The 25,123-nt window shown below is 37.3% G+C and overlaps 1 protein-coding gene across 1 annotated transcript; it reads right to left on the bottom strand.

Moving 5' to 3' along the window:
• Positions 1-452: 452 nt before the first annotated feature.
• LOC145821921 (uncharacterized) lies at positions 453-896 on the bottom strand. Its single transcript, XM_082918493.1, has one exon. The coding sequence runs from the start codon at positions 894-896 to the stop codon at positions 453-455; it is 444 nt and encodes a 147-aa protein (XP_082774619.1).
• Between the last annotated feature and the right edge of the window lie 24,227 nt (positions 897-25,123).

The raw sequence follows: 25,123 nt of genomic DNA, 5'->3' as shown, positions 1-25,123 counted from the left end.
GCTTCAATCTTTTCCTCTCCCTCTCTTCTCACATTTTTGCTCTTAAGGATGACAAAAAGATGATGAAGTGTGTGTATAGTGGTGGTATGAGACAACATTGAGCTTATATAGGTACCATAAATGGAATTTAATTAATTCTTGCTTGGATGAAATATTTATTTTATTCTATTTATTTGGTTTTGAATCAAATTTCAATTGAACCTACCATAATGTTCTAAAAATTCCAAATAACACATAAACCAAGTCAATTTCATGATCAAATGCCGATAAGGCCTTCAATTTGCATAATGAAACAAAACCATAAACAGATCTTTCCATAATAGACAGACATAAATACAAATAACGTATAATACATGCAATTAACGTAGAATTTTATTTTAATTACTTATTAGGCATTCTTAATCAAAGATTATACGTTAATCATAGGTCGGGGTTGTTACAGTCTTCCCCCCTTAAAGAGTTTGGTTATCTAAACTCGAATTACTTTCATTTTGAAAGAATATCGTGTCCAGAGGAAACAAATCAAGATATCTCTTCATCATATCCTCTTCTGTTTCCCACGTTGCATATGTCCCTCCATGATTTTGCCAATCTACTTTCACCAATGGAATTTGTTTATGCCTCAGTCTTTTAATTCGGCAGTTCACAATTTGAATTGGCTTCTTTTCATATGTATAGTCATCCTTCAGAAGCACATATGTTGGCTCAATAACATGGTGTGGATCCCGTAAATACTCCTGAAGCATCGAAACATGAAAAACATTATGCATGTTCTCCATAACCGAAGGTAAGGCTACTAGGTATGTCACAGGATTGATTTTCTCAATAATTTTATACAGCCCAATGTATCGTGGTGCCAACTTTCCTTTAACCCCAAATCGAGTTCGCCATTTCATTGGAGTTACTTTGATAAATACATGATCGTCAACTTCATATTCCCTCTCTCTTCTTTGGATATCCGCATAACTCTTTTGGCGACTTTGGGCGGTTTTCAAATGTTGTTGAATCAGTTTCACTTTCTCAGTTGTTTTTTTGCATAAGTTCTGATCCCAACAACGATCTATCGCTTACTTCGGCCCAACAAATCGGAGATCGGCATTTTCTACCATACAACGCTTCATAAAGAGCCATATCGATACTCGAATGATAACTGTTGTTGTATACAAATTCAGCCAATGACAAGTAGGTTTCCCAATTTCTTTGAAAATCTAACACACACATTTTAAGCATATCTTCCAAGGTTTGAATGGTTCATTCAGACTGGCCATCTGTCTGCGGGTGATAAGCACTACTCAATCTGAATTTAGTCCCCAAAGCTTGTTGCAAACTCTGCCAGAATCTTGAAGTGAACTTAGGATCTCTATCAGATACAATAGTTAATGGCACGCCATATAATATCGCAATCTCATTCACATAAATGTTAGCTAATTTGTATACATTATAAAAGGTCTTCACAAGCAAAAAGTGAGCAGACTTAGTTAAGCGATTTACAATGACCCAAATAGAATCCATACCTCGGGAGGAGCGAGGCAATCTAATAATAAAGTCCATCATAATATGCTCCCATTTCCATTCTGGTATTGGAAGTGGTTGCAGTAGTCGAGCAGGTCGTTGATGCTCGGCTTTCACTTGTTGACAATGCAAATATCTAGCTACAAAGTCCGCAATACTCTTCTTCATGCCAAGCCACCAAAAATTATGTTTCAAATCTTTGTACATTTTTGTATTTCCGAGATGCATAGTAAATTTGGACTTATGAGCTTCGGTCATGATACGCCTTCTCAATTCAGAACAATCTAGTATGCAAAGTCTTCCTTAAAATTTCATAAGATTGTCTTCGAACACAAATTCGGGCCTTGGTTTTGACTCAATCTCATCAACAATCTTTTTCAAAAATTCATCTTGTAATTGTTTTTCTTTAACTTCCTCAACTATGGCCGGTTGTGCAAAGATGGCGGCTAAAACTCCACTATGTTCACGCAAAACCACTTCAATTTCATTTCCATATCCCACAACAATTCTTTCTAGCCAATGAGCAAACATGACAAATTCCCAATAGACTTTCAGCTCAGAGCATCTACAACTGTATTTGTCTTTTCTGAATGGTACAAAATCTGCAAATCATAATCTTTAATCAACTCTAACCATCTTTTTTGTCTCATGTTTAATTCTTTCTGAGTAAAGAAATATTTCAGGCCTTTATGATCAATATACACTTCACAAGTTACTCCATACAAATAATGGCGCCAGATTTTTAATACAAAAACCATAGATGCAAGTTCAAGGTCATGGGTCGGATAATTCTTCTCATGTGCTCGGAGTTGACGAGAAGTATAAGCAATCACTTTACCATTTTGCATTAACACACATCCCAAGCCTTTGTATGACGCATCACTATAAATCTAAAATCCGTCTGTACCATTAGGCAAGGTTAGAATCGGTGCGGTTACCAATCTAGTTTTCAATTCCTGGAAGGCTGACTCTCGTTGATCATTCCAATCAAATGATACATTTTTCTGTGTCAACTATGTCAATGGCATGGCAAGTTTGAAGAAGTCTTTTACAAATCTTTTGTAGTAATCAGCAAGTCCTAGAAAACTTCTCACTTTAGATATATTTGTCAATCTTGGCTAGTCTATAATAGCTTCAATCTTCTGTGGGTCAACTGATATACCATCTTTATTGATCGCATGCTGCAGAAAAGTCACACAATCAAGCCAGAATTCGCATTTGGAGAATTTTGCATAAAGTTTCTTTTCTCTCAGGGTTTATAGCACAATTCTCAGATGATTTTCATGGTCTTCCATGCTTTTAGAATAAATCAATATATCATCAATAAACACAACAACAAATTCATCAAGAAATTGTTTAAACACTCTATTCATTAGGTCCATGAAGGTGGCTGGTGTATTTGTTACTCCAAATGACATTACCAAAAACTCATAGTGCCCATATCTAGTCCGAAAGACGGTTTTTCTATGTCTTCTACTTTAACTTTTAATTGGTGGTATTTGGATCTAAGGTCAATTTTTGAAAAAACTTGGGCTCTCTAGAGTTGGTCAAACAAATCATCTATTCGGGGCAGTGGATATGTAACATCCCAAATTTTTAACCCAAATGATAATGCAATAATCATGGCTCTTTTAAAGGAAAACCAAATATAACTTCCCATACTTGCATTAAATAATAATAATAGTTCCTCATGCGATATTACATTGATTCAACAATAAGTAAATAACCAAATAAGCACCCCTAAGGGTTTACAATCCTCCAAGGCTTAAGCCTGGTACACAAAATGGTTATTCAAACCCACACATACATAGCCTTTGGCTTACAAATAGGATCACAGCAAATGAGAACTTCAGTGCTCTCAACACACACATTTCCACACCCTCAATTAGGCGAATTCACCACATCTTTTCCTGCACAAAAATCTAGTAGGTGAGCATAAAGCCCAGTAGGAAATCCTTAACAAAGTATATACATTTTATACAAGTCTCAAGAGATGAATGCACATGCCATGCCATGCCTTTTTGAAAATAAAACACATCTTCATATTTTGAAAACCATCATACTCAATGATGTTATGCAACTTCAACTGTTCAAAATTTATCAATTTAATTAAAAGGGGTGGTAAATACAACTCTGGTAATCCCTAGGTCGGTGTCTACAAGTAGACTATACGAGTACTACCAATTGTCATTTTTACAGGTATTAACCGAAAGGCTCGACACCTATCCGCGCGACTTTCTGGTCTTTCACCAAGGACACTCAGGCCAACTTAAACAATTTCATCTACACCACCTATCAAGACTTACCACCGTATTTACCCCAAAACTATTTCATGAAAACCCATTTCCCAACATTCTTTTCTCCATGCAAATTTTCAAAGCTTAACATAGTCCAATGAATTGAAATGCCAATGTATGCTTAATAATGCAATGCAACATTACTTCCATGTTCAATTGTTCTACACAATATACCATTGTGATCAAATTTCTCAATCCTCTTTTCAACACAATTCCATAAGATGAATATATATATACTTTTATATCCAATTCATTCAAGAGAATAGCATAATTCCCACATTTCGAGCAGTCTCAACAATTTAGTCAATTCAAGACTAAATCAACATTTTGACAACAATTTCCAAAATAAACAGCATTTCTCATTTTCTTCACAAAATTCGTCATTTATATAAATAAAAAATTTTCAAAACATCCATTTATTTTGGAACACAAAATAAATATGACAACATCATCCAAGGATTTTCAACATCTTTCAAAGAAAAGACCCAATTTCTAGGTTTTCTCACCAAAACCATTCATCTCCAAAATATTTAGAAGAATCTCCCCCAAATCATCTTTTTTCAATCAATATGGTTCAAAACCTTCAATTTCTATTTTAAAAGGAAAAGAATTAAACCCTCTTTCAAAATCACTCATCTTCTTGAAATCAACAATCGATTTCTCAAAGCTAATCAAAGGATGATTTCGAAAATTATCTAGATCTTGCAAAAATATATTTATAACTCTAAGAAAATCCCTACCTCAAGTTTTGAAGAATAAATGAGATGAAACCTCCAAAATTAACGGTGTCGAAACTCGATCTTCACCGCACACAACGAAGCCCTCGAGATGATAACCAACTTTGGTGAAGAACTTAGGTCTAAATCCCAATGGATTTTGAGAAATCAAAGAGAGAATATGACTTCTAGAGAGAGAAGCTCCCGATCTGAAATTCTGGAGAGTTTTAGAGAGAGAGAGGACTGAAAAAGTGATGTAAAATATCATATTCACGAACTGATTTAACATGGTCTGCTCGAGCGTAGAATGCCCCGCTCGAGCGTCAAATACACTAACGTAGTACTTTTGCAGACAGGTCAAACTTCTGAAACTAAACATTCTCCGCTCAAGCGCATAAACGGCCGCTCGAGCAGACAAGCAACTTCGAATGCATTTTGCATTTTTGTTTTGGGGGCGCTGCCCATCAACCCCGCCAAGGCGCTACCCTAGAACCCGCCAAGGGGCGCTGCCCCCTAGACCCCAGCGAGCTGACCGGGCAACTCGTCCCCCGACCGACCCAGTCGAAGTGGCAAAACATGAAAGAAGGATCGAAACTGGGATCGCTACAAGATATTTGTTTTTGACCGTTACTTTGTTCAATTCCAAATAATCAATACATAATCTCAAAGACCCATCTTTCTTCTTGACAAATAAGACGGGAGCATCCCAAGGTGAAGTGCTCGGTCGAATAAACTTCTTATCTAACAATTCTTGAAGTTAGACCTTCAGTTCTTTTAATTTGGAGGTTGACATTCGGTATGGGGTTTTAGAAATCGATTGTGTTCCAAATACAACATCAATAGTAAACTCAACTTCCCTATATATCAGACCTCCGAGCAAATCATTAGGGAACACATCAGAAAATTCATTGACTACAGGGATGTTCTCTACATTAGTACTATCTGTAGGCTTGATCAATACATAACACAAATAACCCGACAACCCTTTCTCAACAATTTAGTAGCCTTCATAGAAGAAATCAAATACGGAGGAGGGACTATACCATTCGCACAAAACATAAACTCAGACAATCCGGGTGGTCAAAATACAATAGATTTATTCACACATTCAATGGTAGCACAATATTTGGTCAACCAATCCGTACCCAGAATATACAATCAAAGTGAGTAATGTCCAATGGCAGCAAATCAACATATAATAATACATCCCTAATCATGATGTCACACGTAGGATACACATAACCACATAACATAGAACCTCCAGATGGTGTAGATACAGACAGTAAATAATTTAGAGATTCTAAAGGTCTAGTCAACTTTCGGGAAAAAGCATGCGATACAAATGAATAAGTCGATCCTGAATCTATCAACACATATGCGTTTTGAACACAAATAGGAAGTATACCTGACATCACCGATTTGGTGTTTTTTACATCACCAGGCACAAGGGCAAATACTCGTCCCTGCCTTAAGGTTTCTCTCCTAGTGTTAGCCTTTGTATTCATTCTTAATGTAGAAGCGGATCCAGTTGAACTTGCTGCTGGGTGGTTGGCATTTTCGGACCCAACAAGACAATCTCTCATCATGTGGTCGGTTTTACCACACCTAAAACAGGCACCTATTGCTCAATAACAAACACCCATGTGTTTCCTACCATATTCTGAGCAAGTTAGTGTAGAGCCACTACTCTGGCTTGAACTACTAGAGGATCCTGTGTTTTGCTTCTTTGCAAATGACCCTGACCCTTCTTGAAATTGAATCTGGACCTCTTGCCTCTCCATTCGGTTGTTAGGGCCTTAATCTGTTTCATTGCGGCTAAGTTGGCTTCAGCCATTAGGGCTCTATCAAGCACATCCACGTATTTGGGTAGTTTTAGCACACCAACTTGATAAAACACTTCTAGATCTAGCTCTCCTTCGAATATTTAAGCTTTCTTATAATCTGTGTCTACCATGTGTGGGGCAAAATGAACTAATTCAATGAACTTGGCCTCGTACTCTGCTATTGACATTTTTTCTTGCCTGAGTTCTTGAAATTCAAACACTTTCCTATCCCGGAAACACTAAGGAAAGTATTTCTCATAAAAGATCTCTCTGAATTGATCCCAAGTTAAAGTCCCATTGCTATCACGGATAAACATCCACCAATGTCGAGCTTCATCATTTAAAGTGTAAGTGGCTAATAAAACTTTATGAGTCTCGGTACATGGAAATACTTCAAATAACTTTTTAGTTTTTAGTATCTACGTTTCATCCTTTAAAGGTTCAATTCCACCCAAGAAAGTCGGTGGCTTCATCTTATTGAATTTCTGAGTCAAATTGATGATATCATTGTTTACCAGTTCTACTTGGACCGAAGAGACGGAGGAGGCAAAGGTTATTGTCTTTGTTGTTGCATTATTGCTTTTGTCAAAGCTTCAGGCATCTTTCCATTCAATTCATCCGAGTCTTGGAAGATTCAGTTGTACCATCGCTTCTTGTATTTTCCATTTGCTATAGGTAAATAGAGCACTAATAAACATAGGCAAATAATTCTTTTCACAGTGTTGAATTTCAGTTTATTTCATTTCAATGTCAATGTATATTGGTTCAGATATGTTTATATACTTCACACACACTCACACATGTAGATATAATGTCCCTAATTCTCACTAGGACATCCTATAGCTCATATGGACTCGTGTGTGCAGTATAACTCGTGCTCTGATACCACTCTATCACGACCCAAACCCGCCCCTGTGGGTTTAACGTCGTAACCAGCCAGTTATCCTAGGATTACCAAAGGCCTCTAAACAGATTATCACATAATAAGGAGTTGCGGAAGCAAATATATAAAACATACATAGTCCATAGAGCTGTGCAGACATACATGAGATACAAATTTTAAACTTTATATACATAAACATGACGTTATATAAACAACAGTCTTACGTCATTTCACTTACTGATAACCAAAATGGGACTTAGCCCAATACACAAATAAAATAAAGAAAACTTAAACGGGATTTTGGATCACAAAACATTGATCACAAGCAAGTTTCGGAACCTCTGCGGAAGGCATTGTGGTTGGCTGGACAAAACTGACCTCCAGGCAACAGCTTAAACCGGGTCACGTGCTTGATCTCCTACATACATAAATAATACGGTGAGCTGGAGCCCAGTGAATAATAACAAAGTAAAAGTTTTAATGAATGATATCTATAACATATTCAGAATTCATATTCATATTCAGAAACAGATACATATTCATATTCATATTCATGTTCAAAGTTCATACATTTTACATGATCATACGCGGTACATCTATTAGCTTTAACAAATCCAATGACCCATAAAGGGATGGCCATAAAGGCATTTTGATGACCCATAAAAGGACGGCCATGAAGGCATTCCGATAACTCATGTTCACAGAGACGTTTCCAATGACTCATAAATGGACAACCATAAAGACATTTCATTCATATAAAACATTTCATTTCGATGACCTATAAAGGGACGCATATCATACGATGCTAAGGATGTCACGACTACGTTTTAAAAACTTGGACAATCATTCATTCATATAAAACATAGCATTTCAGAAAACTGATCATTTCAAATTATCAGAAAATAATTAAAGTTAAACATAACTTTACAGAGTTATTACTCACAGATGACTCCAATAGCAGATTAGATGAATCAAACAAACCAAACAGTTAAGACGTGTGACCTACACAAACATATAGCAGATACACATTGAAATACACATTTGAAAAACAGTTAACTCATTTCTTTTCTATCTTAGTGTGTTTCTAACTCTTATCCTCATTATTATGTCTTAATTAAGGCTTAGGAATGCTTAAGATGCAATGAGGATACCAAAATATGTGTTGCAACAGTCAAATTTCTGAAAACAGGGTCTTCGCTCAAACGCAAATTCCTTTGCTCGAGCTAAAGTTCAAAAATAAGGGTGGTGGCTCGAGCGCAACTTTGGTCACTCATGAGGTCTATAAAACTTTACAAAAGTACTTGTTGCATGATTTTTTCGCTCGACGGACGCTTGACAGTTGCTCGAGCGCAAGACTAAATAAATAGGGTCCTCGCTCGAGCGCAACTTTGATCGCTTGAGCGGTCTGAAAAACTTTATAAAACTTTTGAGAGTATGAATTGTACGCTTGAACCAACTTTTGTTCGCTCAAGCAGAAGTGCAAAACCAAGAGTTGTCGCTCGAGCACAAAATCTGTTGCTCGAGCGGTGATACAGAATTTTGGAATTTTCAAATTGATGTTCAAGATGCAAAACTCAATTTCAAATCTTTAAAACACATCATTTGGGCTCAAAACTTGAGAAAACATGCCTAAACTTGTAAAACATCAAGAATTAAGGATCATTTCGCAAAATCAAGGCTCCAAAGTAAATCAATCGTCCAAAATTCAACTTAAAACTTTGAAAGCATAACATGTAGGTAATGAATTGAATTCAAAGCCTCCAAATCATGATCAAGTAAGGTAAAATGATGGAAAACATGATGAATTCCCAAAATTAAGGTACAAATGCTGCATATGTGTGAGAATTCTTGAAAATTAAGCTAAAAATGTAAGAAAATATGCATGCATGCATGGTATGACTTAAATTCCTTTATTTCTAGCTCAATTATCATGTTTAAACACTTTAATCTCTTGAATTCTTACACTAATGTCTTGAATACAAACTTTAGGAATACAATTCTTACCTAGAGTTCCCAATTCTTTGAATTCTAAAAATTTCTTGCACAACTCTTCCAATTTCTTTCAATTGACTAGCAATCCCTCTCTTTTTTTTCTCCCTTAAGCTTCAATCTTTTCATCTTCCTCTCTTCTCACGTTTTTACTTTTAAGGATGACAAAAAGATGATGAAGTGTGTGTATAGTGGCAGAATGAGACAACATTAAGCTTATATGGTACCATAAGTGGAATTAATTAATTCTTGCTTGGACTAAATATTAATTTTTTTTCTAATTATTTGGTTCTGAATCGAATTTCAATTGAACCTACCATGATGTTCTAAAAATTCCAAATAACACATAAACCAAGTCAATTTCGTGATCAAATGCCGGTAAAGCCTTCAATTCACATAATGAAACAAAACCACAGACAGATCTTTCTACAACAGACATATATAAATGCAAATAACATATAATACATGCAATTAACGTGGAATTTTATTTTAATTACTTATTAGGCTTTCTTAATCAAAGATTATACACTAATCACAGGTCGGGGTTGTTACAGCCGTTGCTCTGTCGCCACCACCACCTTCTCAGCTCATCACTCCACCACTGTCGCCGTTGCCTTCCAACACAGATCTTTATCTTCGTCGATGGTCAACCCAGATCTTCATCTTCATCAACGAACAACCCAGATCCCGTCGCGTCGTCGTCCCCGTCACCATCGCGCCTCCAAACCATATCAATCCAACCATACACAAAGAAAGAGAGAGAGAGAGAGAGAGAGGGGGAGAGATTGTAGATCTTCATCTTTATTGACGGCCAACCCAGATCTTCATCTTCGTTGAGAGCAACCTAGATCCCATTGCGTTGCCGTCGCTATCCTAACTCTAACGACCCAACCATGCATATATATATATATATAGAGAGAGAGAGAGAGAGAGAGAGAGAGATTGCAGTGACGATGGGGTTCGCGATTGAAAAGAGTGGAGATCTTGATTGCAGTAGAGATCGCAATTTCAGAAGAAGAAGAAGAAGGAGACGGAGGTAGCAACTGGTGATGAGAAGCTGGTCGGCGGCAGGTGGAGATGGTAGCCGGAGTTTAGAGGGGTTAGGGTTAGGATTAGGGTTTGGAAAATTAAGGTTAGAAGATGAGGGATGAGGGTAAAAATGAAATTTTATTTTGGGATAAAATTGAAAAAAAAAATGGAAGATGTAGGGGTTTTAAAAAGAAAGGTAGGGGTAAATAGCAGTCCTCAATGTTTTTTGGTAGTACAATTATTACACTTTGAAAATATTAATTTTCCAAAATTACTCTTTGATAGTACTTGTTTTAGAGAATATCAATTGTCATAATTATACTTTTTTGTGTTGTTAATGAATTTAAAATAAGGGCGAAATAGAAAATTCATATTATTTTAATCCTTAATTTTTGAAAATGGACTAATATTTTAGGATAATGAAAAATGAAATAAGAAACTAAGACAGTGTTTGGTAGAATTTTAGAATTATGATTTGAGAATATAGTTGTATTTTGAATTTGTGAATTTTGGAATTATGATTTGAAAAGTGAAAATTGGTTTGGTTATATATTTTGAAAAGAGTTTTGAATTTTTGGTGTGACATATGAAATGAAAAAAGTTGTTTGGTTATGAGTTTTGAAAAGAATTTTCAAAACTTAATTCATAAACTTATAACTCATAACCAAACACAAAACTCAAAACTCAAAATGTTAGATAATGTCTCAATGGGACCACATAATTAAATGTGGTGTTATCATTTATAAGAAGCCTACAATTTAAGTGATTCAATTTAGTTAATAGGCTTAAGGGTATATGTGTTATGGACCTAATGTGTAGATACTAGTTGTATAATTTCTATTTCTATGAGGGGCAGAAATAGAAATTAAAACATATTGGTTAAAGTTGGTTTTCATTCCTTTTGAACTTCCACAACCTTTCAGTTTTGAAAACCAATAAATAGAAATTAAAACCAATAATGGTTAAAGTTGGTTTTCATTCCTTTTGAACTTCCACAACTTTTCAGTTTTGAAAACCAATTACAACCTTTAAAAGGTTATGGTCCCTATTCCTTCCCAGGTGAAAAAATAAGAACACTGTCATTTTTTTCTAAATCCTCTCAAGGAAAAACATAAGGCACCAAAGGGGAAAGGATTAGAAGGCAATAACATAATCAATAACAAAGAGTTCATTGATAATCACGCTTCCGTTTAACCGTTCATCAATGGATTCAGGTATGTCATTTTGTCTTGATTTCTTGATAATACACATGGTAAATGATCCAAAGTGTAAGGTTTATGTTCTGAAATTTATGTTGACACAAAACTCTAAACTCTATTGAATTTCAAAACTTAATTCAAAAACTTATAACTCATATTCAAACACAAAACTCAAAACTCTATTAAAAATTATATTCAAAACTCATGACCAAACTCTTTTTAAAATTTAATTCAAAAAAATAATTTGTCATTTTGATCTAAAAAAATAATTTCTATATTTAAAAAATATCAAAAATAAATATAATTTTTCCCCCCTCCCAAATAACAAATGGCGATTGGCGATTGCAAAAAAAAAAAAAAAATTACACTGTTCCAGTCAACTGAGGGAATGTCCGGGAGGATGATCGAGTAGACTCAAAATTCAAAAACTCCTCTGCTTTTCAGAATGGAGAAGACGAAAGAGAGAGAGTATGTATGAATCTACCAAACATAAAAAAGAAATATGTTTTGAAATGTGTGGTGGAATCACATTTTCAAAACTCTATCCAAACAGTGCATGTAAATGAGAGGGGTAAATTATGATTAGAAAATATAACTAAACACACCCTAATATTTTGAGACGGAAGGAATAAAATATTTAAAATCTTTAACATTACTCAAATAAGTATGTGTATAGTATCTTTGTTGGCGGTTAATAATTGGTGAGTTGGGGTTTGTTCTTATTCGTTGTGTTGTGTAGCAAAGTGATTTTGGCTTGGGGGCAATGCTAACTTGAAAATTGAAACCAACAAAATTTCTCACAATCTCCATTTTTAATTAGCTGTAAAAACAACATTAAACTTATATGTTTAGAGATATGTTAATTTAATTCTTTCCTTCTTTCTTTCTTTTTTTATGTTGTTTTTTATCATTAATTTAATTTTTTATTTTAGTTTATGAATATGATGATCATCATAATTTAAAGTAAAATCACATGTTATCATAAAAAAATTAGAATAATAAAACTACACCTAGAAACACACTAATATGATGCAAAATGTTAATTTTCAAAAACATTGGTTAAAATTTTTTAGTATAGCTAAATCAAGTGTTTGAAAATTTGGACGAAATAGGATTACACTATTTTTGTATTGGTTTACTTGAGAAAATAATACATATCGACTAATACAAAACAGTATTCAAAACCTTGGTGTGAGCAAGGAAAAAAAATTCACTTCTTTCTCTAGTGTAAGCACAAAATTTTCTTAATATGGCAATTCAAATATATGTTAAAAGGGTTAAACTTAGTTTACAATTAAATTTTGTTACTATCCTAAATTTAAATAATTATTATTATTAATTAGAAATTCAAATAATTATTAAAAGGGTTCAATTAATTGAATAAACTTCTAAAACAACTACAACAATAAAAAAAAAAATTTATGACCGAGGTATCCGGGCTCTGGTTTTTGACCCGTCCGACTAATCCTCGATCACAGCAACCCACCGTTGTGGCTCCCATTTAAATTTCAAGTCTAATCCCAGGGGGAATCGAGCCCGTGACTGCGCGCCTTACCCACACAGTCACGTGTACGCCCTTACTACTGGGCCACCTTGGGGGTGAGTACAACTACAACAATGATAACTCATCAATCTATTAAGTTAAATGGAAAATTCTTTTAGGACTGGTCTTAAAATTATTAAATTAGGATTGATTTCGTTTGGCTGAAGCAGTTCAGGAGATGGATCTTGAGTTCTTTAGAAATAGAGTTTTAGAAATGGAGTTTTAAATGATGACTGGAACGACATGGGCTAGAACGTAACTCATTTGGTTTGATTTTTTCAGGGTCTTTTGGGGAATATTAGGGGATGTAACCCATCCTATGGTTTGTGGGGTAGCTTGATGCAATCTACTGTTAGTCATTGGGATCATGTGGAAGGTGATGCCAAAGTATACTTACAGATCTGGAGCTTATCATCCTAAGTAATTGTGATAGTTTACAAAGTTTAGTTATATATATCTAGTCTAATATATATATATATACAGATAGGGAAGCTTCTCTCCAATCCACAGAGTAGATTGGAGAGTATTATCGAGTTTGTGAAACTCACCACGAGTCTCGTTTGGATAATTCAAACCATTTAACATATAGAGTTCGTCGAGTACTTTATATTTGAAAAAAATTATGTTGATCGGCTGTCGGTAGTTTCTTGATCGAAATATATTTTTCTCAATTGTAAATATGATTTTAAAAATAAATTGTTAACAAAAATGTATGCTGGCCAAGAGGCTACCGATATCCAGTCCAACGTGAGTTTTTACAGGCATGAAACACTCGATGAGCTCTATACACTGAACGGTTCGGATCATTGAAACAAGACACGTAGTGGGCTTCACGGATTTAACAGTATGCTTCTGTCTACACAATGTACTGGAAAGCCACTCCCAATTAATTATTCTCTAATTTGAAATTGAGTAAAGGTTTGGGGTGGATTGGAGTTTTAGAATGATAAAAAAGATAGAGAGAAAATAATTAAAATTTGGAGAAGAAAATGAAAAAGTTGAATATGAAAAATACATCTAAGTAGCTTAGGTGTACCAATAAAATAAAAAATAAAAAATAAAAAAAATCTTCTTAAGATTTAATGGATGTACTAATTTATTATTTGGGTATAAATAGAATCAGCCCAAGTCAAGGTGAGGCCCAATCTAAATTTCAGTAGAAGTATCTGAGCCCAATTGAACTGAAAACCCAAATTGAAAAAATAAATCTTAATAAATTACAAATACACCCCTAAAACTTACTTAAAATACAGATTATCTCATGCGATTCTAAAATTACATTCATCCCTACAAGTTTTTAATTACATAACAAATTATCCCTTTTATAAATAAATCACCAATTCAATTAATAATTTTTAATAATGTCAGAATATGTTTCAATTAACAATTCTTTTAATTTTATTCTTGTAAATGAGAGTAGTTACAAATTTCATTTTAACTGTTAATTCTGTTAAATAAAAACTCTAACAATGGAGTACGTGTAATTTTTAAAATTATAAGGAGCAATTTGTAATTTAAGCAAATCTCAAGATGTATATTTGTAATTTACCCAATGAATAAATAGGGAAAAAAATGAGAAAAGATAAAAAGAGAAGAGAACACTAGAAAAAACAAAAGAAAAAAAAAAAGAAAAAAATGAAGAAAGATGAAATAACATGCATTATGCTGTAGCTTTGCAGAATATGGGGGAGAGAGAAATGGATTCCACCCAAGAAGGGAAGGCCCAAGAGGGGCCCATCAGATTATGGATTTACATGTGTGAGAGAGAATGTTGGAAACATATGTGTGCAAAATAGTATTTTTTTTTTATAAAAAAAAAACACAAATAAATAAATAAATAAAGAGAAGTGTATCAATGAGTACCTCGGGTGACAAAAAATGGGTGTTTAAGGGCGGGTCTTATTAATGAGATTTATTTATTTATAAATTTTATTTTATTTTTACTTATCGAGATCTTTAAAATACTCTTCTTTTATCTTCTACATCCCCATTATCAATATTATTATCAATACTATTTACATACACACACTCACTCACTGCTACATACATAATTATTCACTTATAGAAACAAAAACACACATAGACACAGACATAAAAAAAAGTAATAGAGACTAGTTTAATAAATTTATAAAAATACATTCAATGATAAATTTATCACTAATCGATTTGTAAAAAAATTACAAACGAAAAATTTATCACAAAAAATAAAATCTAAATTTGATTTGCAGCATACCTGATTTAAAAGAGGTAGAGAAAGAGGGAGAGATATGGAGAATCACCATTATTTCGAGCCATTTAGAATCAATTTCACTGTTAGAACAACTAGATTTGTGTAGATCTAGATGAGGACGTTGGAAAATAGTGGCTAATGAGGATGTCATGATAGAAAATGATTGCAGTAATAGAAGATGCGATGGCGATATGGTGATTGTGTAGATTGACGATAATAGAATATAGATCGGCAATAGTAGAGATGGTTAGTGAACAATGGCAGTAGATCGGTGATGGTAGAGATAGTTAATGGTGACGGTGGTTGAATGATGACGATGAAGGCGGTGGTAGTAAGTGGATGGCGATTACGACAATGACGATGGTGTCAACGAGTGAACGGTGATGATGGCAATGGAGGTAGATAATAATAGTGCGAAACTTTTGAAGAAATGATGGAGAGAGGGAGTCAATAGGATTCATACGTATTTAAGTCCATTTAATGGAACTAGTCGTAATTAACCATAAAGAAACGATAGTGTGACTTGTGTATGTGGACTGGACCAAGTTCGCCTCTAAGCTTAAGCTTTTGGGTCAAGCCCATAAAAGGAATATAAGCCCAAATGAATGAGCAATATTGAGACTAATTCTAATTGCCAAAAAGTGGTGTTGGAGCCCAATCAATCTTGAGGCCCAGTTCAGACCAAAAAAAGAAAAGTATAAAAGAAAAGTGGGAACATAAAAAGAGTAAGACTAAAAAACAAATGAGAAAAAAAAAAAAAAAAAAAAAAAAAAAAGAAGAGAAGGCATTTTAGCATTTTTTTTTTGTTCATAAAAAAAAGAGAAGGCATTTTGGCATTTTTTTAAAATTTATTTTTATGAACAATGTTAGGAAAACAAAATATTCTACCAATATTTAGGATATCTAGCATTTTTGTTTTTTTATCTTACCAAATTTTGCAAGATGAATAGCATACCATCCAATTGTGTTTTTTATATTTGCCGTGATGGATTGTACACTGCTTTTAGAAAACATTGTGTGTGGGTGATTTTTCGACCACACTGCCCGCCTAGTAATCAGCTGAAGAGCACTGGCAGAATAGATGGCTTCAGCGAACCTGTAACAGAAAGAAAAAGGCTCCGGCGGTGGCTCTTCCACCCGGGGGCACTCCGACGATCAAGTCAGTATATCTCTCAAAGATAATCAAGTGCTAAACTCACAAGCTTGAGTATAAAACTGCGTACCTTAGACCCATGAGGGTGCCTCTCTTTTATAGTTTACTCAATCCTAGTCCCACTAGAAGCCTGACTTCTATGGACTCCAATTCAATACCGACTTTGGATTCTTCAAGAGATAAAGATAAACTCCCTAAGAGCTTTATCCTTATCTTGGCTAAGTCTCCTCGTTGTCCTAGGACTCCTGTCCTTTATCATCTTATCTCGGATTCCGATATCTTCGAAGATAACCTCGGCAACTCCGAGATCACCTCGGCGTAACTACCACGACACGTGGTACTTCGGCTGACACGTCGGCGTCGCCATGCCACGTGTTGGTATCCAAAAAATATATCCCCACAACTGCCCCCTAGGTTCTATTACCTCGGCATTCTGAGGTGATGGAACCTATATCGATATTTCTTTCTGCATAGTGGCTCAAAAACTGTTTGGCCGAGATAATTCATTTTCAAGCCGATGTGTTCTCTTCGGAGAACAAGAATTCAAATGAACTCCACCACGCGCATGAGCTGTCATGCACATCTAACCGTTTTTTTTTTTCACGTGCTTTGTCTTCATTGGCCCGTGTCTGTGACACGCCTGAAAGCTTCTTTTATTCGTCTGCGTCGTCTGACGTATCCGGTGCTCCAGGCGCAATAAATGCCCTGTTTTGCCGCCGTTTTAAGTTTTTACAAAACTTTTCTTTCCCTCTTCCTTTCTCCACTTTCTGTATTCTGATTTCTTGCTTTTTCTCTCTTTAAAAGCTTTAGCATTCTTCGAATCTGCCATTGCTCTAAGCCCCAAATTCTGTGACCATCTTTATTCTTCCATTCCTGCGAAGCTTTCGCCACTGTTTCAACTGTCGTCTGATCTCGGCGAATATTGCTCCGGCTTCACTTTATCTGGTAAGCAACTGGCCCCCCTTAACCCTTTTTTTTTTTTTTTTGATCGGTTCTGGAGTTTCTCGCTATTACTGTTCTTCTTAAGCATTATTTGTAAATCATTCACCTGAATGCGTCTTATTTCATGATTTTTCACATGCTATGAACACTTTGCACTTTTTCACCACTGTTCTTGGCCCTTAACCTTTTTGTATTCTTCGTGTTCTTGATAGCCCATCCCTGTTCTTGTTTCTGAAACTTCGCTTTTGTTTTCTGTTTTTTGTATCTTTACCAGATCTGTGCCCTCGATCTTCGTTTTTATAGTTTTAGGTTTGGGATTTGTCTGTAGAACCTTCAATCTTTAGGAAAAACTTAAACAAACCTTACCAGTCCTTACCCAGGTTTGAAACCGAGGTTCTAGCAACCCTTCTGAAACACCTATCTTCTGAAACACAGCCTTCTTTGTTTAAGCCGACGTAATGGGTATGTGGAGACACCGGGTAAACACCCCAAGTAAACTTGAATTTTTTAGGCAAGAATTCTCTATTCCTGTCGATGTCCACCTGAGGCTGGCTGAAGATAATGACTCTATCATGCCCACGAATAATTCAATGCCCTTTCCTATAGTAGCTTTTACTGAGTGCGGACTCCGGCTTTCACTCAATCCCCTTTTTCGTGAGGTTCTCCACTTCTATAAGTTGAACCCCATGCAACTTACCATCAACTCCTATCGAGTGATTAATGGTATCATAGCCCTAACTAGGCAGGAAAATGTTAGGATCACCCTTGCCGATGTACAATATTGTTATACCATGTGCCCCCTTAACCTGAAGGAAAGAGGTTACGTCTACTACCTCAAGCCGAGGTCTACTGAATTCAAAATTGTAGCCGATCTCCCGGACTCCAACAAGGGAGCCGGGGATGACTTTGTCATTGCCTCGGGAAATTGGGAATTTGGTCCAGACGAAGATGTTCACCTCTACCCTCTTCCTCGAACAGTTAAAGAGGGCAAGGGTAAGAGCCCAGCATCAATACTTAGTTATTTCTTTTCCAAGTCTTCAAAATTTTGTCTGTTTCTAATGTCTGTTTGTTTGTCCTGCAGATCTTCATCAGCCACCAAAAAACTTTCGCCAATCGTACTTCCCAGGAAAAGATTTAAAGAAGCTTCTTGATCTTCCAATCCACAAGCGTAAAGCTCCACTGTTACTAAACTTTATTCTGACATACAAATCCACATTGCCCGACGTCCCGAAGAAAAAGAAGAAGAGCCTCTCTCCACCTACTGCCACAACTATAACCGCTTCTTTATCCCGAACAGATCAAGAGTCCACATCTGACCCAACCAATCAACCATCCACTTCAGCCCCATACTTGATCCCAATACCAGAAAGAAAACGTTGGCGACGCCTTGTTAAAACTGCCAAAATGGGTCGTGCAAAGCCAATTGCCCAAAATCTCCTTGCCGACCTCCCGACTGATGTTGATGTTGTACCCTCCCAACCAATGCCCCCACTGAAGCCAAAAAGAATCAAGAAGGCCCAGCCTAAGGCCAAGGCTGTTGAGGCTGAGGATAGTTTGCCTATTTCAAAACTGGCTGAGAGTAAGAAGACTTCTTCTGCTCCTGCAAAAAGGTCTGCCGAGACCCAGCCCTCCGAGTCCACCCAATCAAAGAAGCCGAGGTCTGCCTCAGCTACAACTTCGGGGTCCAAGAAACCCGATGTCCCCTGGGCACCAAAGTTGACTTTGAAGGATAGGCCAATTATGTCAACTGAGAGTGCCGACGACATTAATGTCGGTGTCACCCTCAGTACTGCTCTTCTTCTTCCATGCGATCTGGAGCGAAATGCTGGGTACAGCGAGTACGAAAACTACGCGCTAATGCTCCAGCACTCCGTTCAAGTAAGTGTTTCTTGTTTTGTCTTTTCTTTTTGCTTCATACTTAGAAGATTTTCTAACACTTCTGTTTTCTTTCAGGCCATCCAGCACGCATTCGTTTTCGATGCAATCTTTTGAAAATCGGCAAAGAGTGGTCGACATGAAGAGGGAGATTTCTGCCCTAAAAAAGGATAGTAAATCTCTTGAATCAAAGATGAAGAAATTGGAAGATCAGGCCGAGGCCGCTACTAAGGCCCAGCAGATAGCCGAAGAAAAAGCGGAGTCTGCTGAGGCTATTAGAAAAGTTGCTGAAGCTGAAAAGGAGGAGTTTAAATCGAAAATGGCTCAGGCTGAGAAAGAGCTTCAAAAGGCTCTGGCCACAAAAAAAGCCGAAATCAAAGAAGTTGATGAGAAGGCCTACGCCCAGGGCATGGCCGACGTCACTGAGGACTACAAACTTCAAGTTAAGTAGGCATGCAACAGGGGCTTCTCCCTTAGTTGGATGGCCCTTGCCAAAAAACTCAACATCCCAGATGACTCGCCGTTGCGCAATGCTGAAGCTATTCCTCTCCCATTTCCTCCTCTTCCACCTCCAAGTCAGGCTGAAGAAGAATCTGAGTCTGAGTCTGAAGCCGAAGATGAGGATAACGATGACGGTGATGCTCTAGTAAGGAAGCCCAAGGACGCTGGTGAGATCCAATCTCTTCCTCAGGATGATCAAAACCTAGACCTAACTCACGAAGAGGATGAGGAGGTTATTAAGGAGGCTACTCCTGAACAAGCATCATCTGACGTCCCTCCTACCGATGATAGTCTTAATCAAACACTTGCCGAAATTGATGCCGAGATCATGGCCGAGAAGGCTGCCGAAGTAGCTTTTCAAGAACCCGTCGAGGTCCAAATTCAATTGCTCCTGAGGCTGAAGAATCATAACTTCCATGTCTTTTGTACTTTTTTGTTTTTTGGACAATATAAGTTTCTTTGTATGGCCGATGTGCCTTCCTCAGAACAGTTATTCTTGGATTGTTCCCGCTTTTATGAAGGACTACAATTGTATTGTCGGAATGCTTTAATCTTTTAATTTCTGTTTGATTTGCTTCTGCATGATTCTGTACTTAGAATATTTTGCTACCTTTGTGCAATCTCCTCGGGGTTACATACCTCGGGTACAACAACTTCAAACTTTACTTTGGCAAGATATAGACTTGAAAACTCTTGATAAATTCCAACAAGTGTTTAACATATACTATTCAATATTAACTTCTGCAAGTTTCTTCTCAAGTTTCAATAAGTATGTAAACAGTGATCTCGGTCTAACCTACTTGTAAATTGCTACAAATTTCAACAAGTGTTAACATATACTGTAAACTGTTTGCAAGTTATAACAAGTGTTAAATAATGGTCTACTTGTAAATTGCTGCAAATTTCAACAAGTGTTTGAACAATATACTTGCTTTTACTTTAATCTGCAAATTGCTGTAAATTTCAACGGATGATCATATGCCGGCTTAACATTATCTTGTAAATTGCTACAAATTTCAACAAGTGTTAAGCATCTTCTTTGGTTGGGTCAACCTGTAGATTGCTATAAGTTGCAATCTATAGCCTCGGCTTTACTTCGATTTGTAAATTGCTGCAAATTTCAACAAGTGAAGAGAAACAGTAATCTCGGCTTATCTTCAACTTGTAAATTGCTACAAATTTCAACAAGTGAAGATAAGGAATCAGCTTAATTCCAACTTGTAAATTGCTACAAATTTCAACAAGTGAATTAAGGAATCAGCTTGACTCCAACTTGTAAATTGCTACAAATTTCAACAAGTGAAGACAAGGAATCAGCTTAATTCCAACTTGTAAATTGCTACAAATTTCAACAAGTGAATTAAGGAATCAGCTTGACTCCAACTTGTAAATTGCTACAAATTTCAACAAGTGAAGACAAGGAATCAACTTAATTCCAACTTATAAATTGCTATAAATTTTAACAAGTGAATTAAGGAATCAGCTTGACTCCAACTTGTAAATTGCTACAAATTTCAACAAGTGAAGATAAGGAATCAGCTTGACTCCAACTTGTAAATTGCTACAAATTTTAACAAGTGAAGACAATGAATCAGCTTGACTCCAACTTGTAAATTGCTAAAAATTTCAACAAGTGAAAACAAGGAATTAGCTTGACTCCAACTTGTAAATTGCTACAAATTTCAACAAGTGAAGACAAAGAATCAGCTTGACTCCAACTTGTAAATTGCTACAAATTTCAACAAGTGAAGACAAGGAATCAGCTTAATTCCAACTTGTAAATTGCTACAAATTTCAACAAGTGAATTGAGGAATTATCTCGGCTTAACTTTGGTTAAGCATCATCTCGATCTAATTTCAGTTTTAAACATTATCTTGGTTTAACCAACTTGTAAATTGCTACAAATTTCAACAAGTGGTAAACGCATTTTTCTTCTTTCTGCCCCCAATGTGAACCTGAGTTCTACTTGGGTTCTCATTATTCATGTCTCCAGAAAACATCAGTATGTAATTTTATCAGTCATATGTGTTGAAAGAATTCTTGAAAAAACTTTATTAACGACATCGGCAAAAAATACTGCACATCTAATGATAGAAGAATTTCAAATTACAAGTGTTCCAAGGTCTTGGCAGTGCTTTGCCCTCGTTATTCCTTCCCAGTTTGGGCCAAGCTTGCCCTCTCTGGGATCCTTTTTGTTGCCGACGACTTTTCTCAAGACTAGGTCGCCGACTTGAAAATCTCTTGGATTGACCTTTTTGTTGTAAGCTCTAGCAAGCTGCTGCTGGTATATTGCTAGCTGAATTGCAGCCTTTTCTCTTCGTTCTTCCAAGAGGTCCAGATCTCGGGCTAAGACTATGTCGTTAGTGCCATTCTCTACTCCCTGGGTCTTGATCCCTGGGATGCCGATCTCTAATGGGATGACAGCTTCTGTGCCATAAGCCATGGCAAAGGGGGATTCCCCTGTTGATCTTCTCGGCGTAGTCCGATATGCCCAAAGCACGTTGGGCAACTCGTCTACCCACTTTCCTTTTGCTGCCTGCAGCCTCTTCTTTATTCCATCCAAAATTACTTTGTTGGATGCTTCTGCTTGACCATTACTTTGGGGAAAACTTGGTGTTGAAAAGTAATTCTTGATCTTGAATTTGGCACAAAAGTTCTTGATGAGTTTGCTGTCAAACTGTGTTTCGTTGTCGGCAACTATTGCTCTTGGAATGCCAAATCTGGTGATGATGTTTCTCCATATAAAGTTCTTGACGTCCACATCTCGGATTTTGGCAAGAGGTTCTGCCTCTATCCATTTTGTAAAGTAATCTGTTGCCACCAGCAAGTATTTTCTCTGCCCAGTTGCCTGGAGAAGTTTCCCAACTAGATCCGTGCCCCATTGGGCAAACGGCCAAGGGCTGGACACTGGGTTTAGGTCAGCATCTGGCTGATGTATCAAAGGTGCGAACCTTTGGCATTGTTCACACTTCTTCACGTAAGCTTCAGCATCCTTTTGCATGTAGGGCTAATGATCTGCCCCCAGCATGGTTTCCACAAATTCCTTCATGAATTTCATATAGGAAATCTTCAACCTGCAAAGGGTGTACGCACCTTAAAAGGGGTCCAGTGAAGGATCTTCTATAAAGATGTCCATCTTCTGTCAAACAGAATCTTGCAGATTTCAATCTGACTTTATGTGCCTCCTTACGATCTTCTGGCAACTTTCCTTCTTTCAGGAATGTAATAATTACATCTATCCAGCTTGGCCCCATGTCCACACACATTGCTTGCTGCTTTGTGCTTTCTGGTTCTATGCTCGGGCCCGACATATAGTCGATCATAATTGTTCTTATTTTTCCAGTCTGTATTGAACATGCCAGGTAAGCCAACGCGTCGGCGTGGGTGTTGTCATCTCGGCTGACTTGCAGTAGTCGGCAGTTCTGAAATAAGGCTGCCAATCTAATGACCTCTTTTGCATATGCCGACATCCTTTCGTCCCTGGCTGCAAATTCACCTGTGGACTGGTTAACAATAAGTTATGAATCACAAAAAATTATTACCTCATCTGCTTCTGCTGCTGCTACCAGTTTTAGCCCTACAATTAATGCTTCGTACTCGGCTTCATTGTTTGAGGCCTTGAACCCCAAACGGATGGACTGTTCTATTATTTCTCCATTTGGAGCTATCAGCAGTACTCCTGCCCCCGCTCCTTGACGGTTTGAACTTCTATCGACGAACAGTCTGAATGAATCGCCGATGTAGATGCTGCAGGGTCTGAGTTTTTCCTTCCTTTGCTCTTTTGCCTTTGGCTGGGCTTCTCCTTGCTTGCTAGGATACTACTCATCTCGGCTCAACGGAGCCCGATGTTCGATGGTTTCAGGTATGAATTCTGCCACGAAGTCGGCCAAAATTTGGCCCTTTATTGCTGTTCTCGGCCTGAACTCCAGGTCATATTGGCCCAGGGCCACTGCCCATCTTGTTATCCTTCCTGTTAAGTCTCCTTGTTGTAGCAAGGACTTCAGTGGGTGCTCTGTTAGGACCACAATCTTGTGCGCCTGAAAATAATGGTTCAATTTCTTTGAAGCCATTACTAAGGCCAGCATTAATTTCTCCAGTGGTAGATACCTTGTTTCTGCGCTGGCCAAGGTTTTGCTTACATAGTAAACCGCCTTTTGCTCCCCTTTTCTTCTCGGATTAGTACTGCACTTACTGCGTGTTCTGAAACTGCCAAGTACAAAAACAGTTCTTCCCCTGGTTTTGGATTGGAAAGAACCAGAGTTGTGGTCAAGTACTTCTTTAGGTCGGTTAGAGCGGCTTCGCATTCTTCTGTCCACAGAAAGTCTGTGGCTTTTTTCACCAAGTTGAAGAAGGATCTGCATTTATCTGAGCTTCTGCTGATGAATCTGTTTAGGGCTGCGGCCCTTCCAGTAAGCATCTGAACCTGTTTCGCCGACGTCGGGCTCTGCAGCTCTAGGATGGCCTTGATTTGGTCTGGGCTGGCCTCTATGCCCTTTCTCGTTACCAAATACCCTAGAAACTTACCTGATCCAACTCCAAATATGCACTTTGATGCGTTGAGTCGGAGCCGGTATGTTTTGAGTATATTAAAGATCTCTTTTAGGTTGGCAAGATGTCCCTTAGATTTTTTGGTCTTCACGACCATGTCATCGATGTAGACTTCTACCGTTTTGCCAATCAGGTGCTTGAACATTTTTGTTACTAACCTTTGGTAGGTTGCTCCTACGTTTTTTAACCCAAAAGGCATTACCTTGTAACAGTACAAGCCTTTAGGGGTGATGAACGCAGTCTTCTCCTCGTCTGGTGGGTACATGGCAATCTGGTGGTACCCCCTGTATGCATCCAAAAAACTCATCCTTTCGTGCCCTGAAGTTGCATCTACTAGCTGGTCAATCTTAGGCAGAGGAAAGCTATCTTTGGGGCAGGCTTTGTTGAGGCTGGTAAAGTCTACACAGACCCTCCATTTACCGTTTTTCTTTTTCACTACTACTGTGTTGGACAGCCATGTCGGATAGTGAACTTCTCAGATGGCCCTGGCTTCCAGAAGTTTGTCTACTTCTTCTTCTACTGCTTCGACGTGCATCAACGTCGGTCTTCTGGCTCGTTGAATCACAGGTTTTGCCGACCTGTCGACATTCAGTCTGTGGCAAGTGACCTCGGGGTCAATGCTAGGCATTTCATAAGGAGTCCAGGCGAACACCTCAATATTGGCTCTCAAAAAATCTTCCAGTTCTCTTTCCTCTTCTTCGGCTAAGCCTAAACCGAGAAGAAAGAAACGTTCTTCGTCGCCCTCTTGGACTAGGATTTTCTTTAATGTCTCTTCACTCTTTTCGGTTGGCTCCCGTAGACGCCCCCACGTGGGGCCCTCGCCACAGTTCGGACTCGATTCGTGTCACGGTTCTTAATCTTGAACCAAAGAGTCCAAATCTG

The sequence above is a fragment of the Camellia sinensis genome, chromosome 3, assembly GCF_055761805.1.
Source record: "Camellia sinensis isolate YWXY chromosome 3, ASM5576180v1, whole genome shotgun sequence".
Classification (NCBI taxonomy): Eukaryota; Viridiplantae; Streptophyta; class Magnoliopsida; order Ericales; family Theaceae; genus Camellia; species Camellia sinensis.
This window is presented reverse-complemented; position numbering and strand designations above follow the sequence as displayed.

What these genes read in the sequence shown, in the direction of transcription:
- LOC145821921 (XM_082918493.1), bottom strand. Translation starts at nt 896, where the DNA reads ATGAAATGGCGAACTCGATTTGGGGTTAAAGGAAAGTTGGCACCACGA.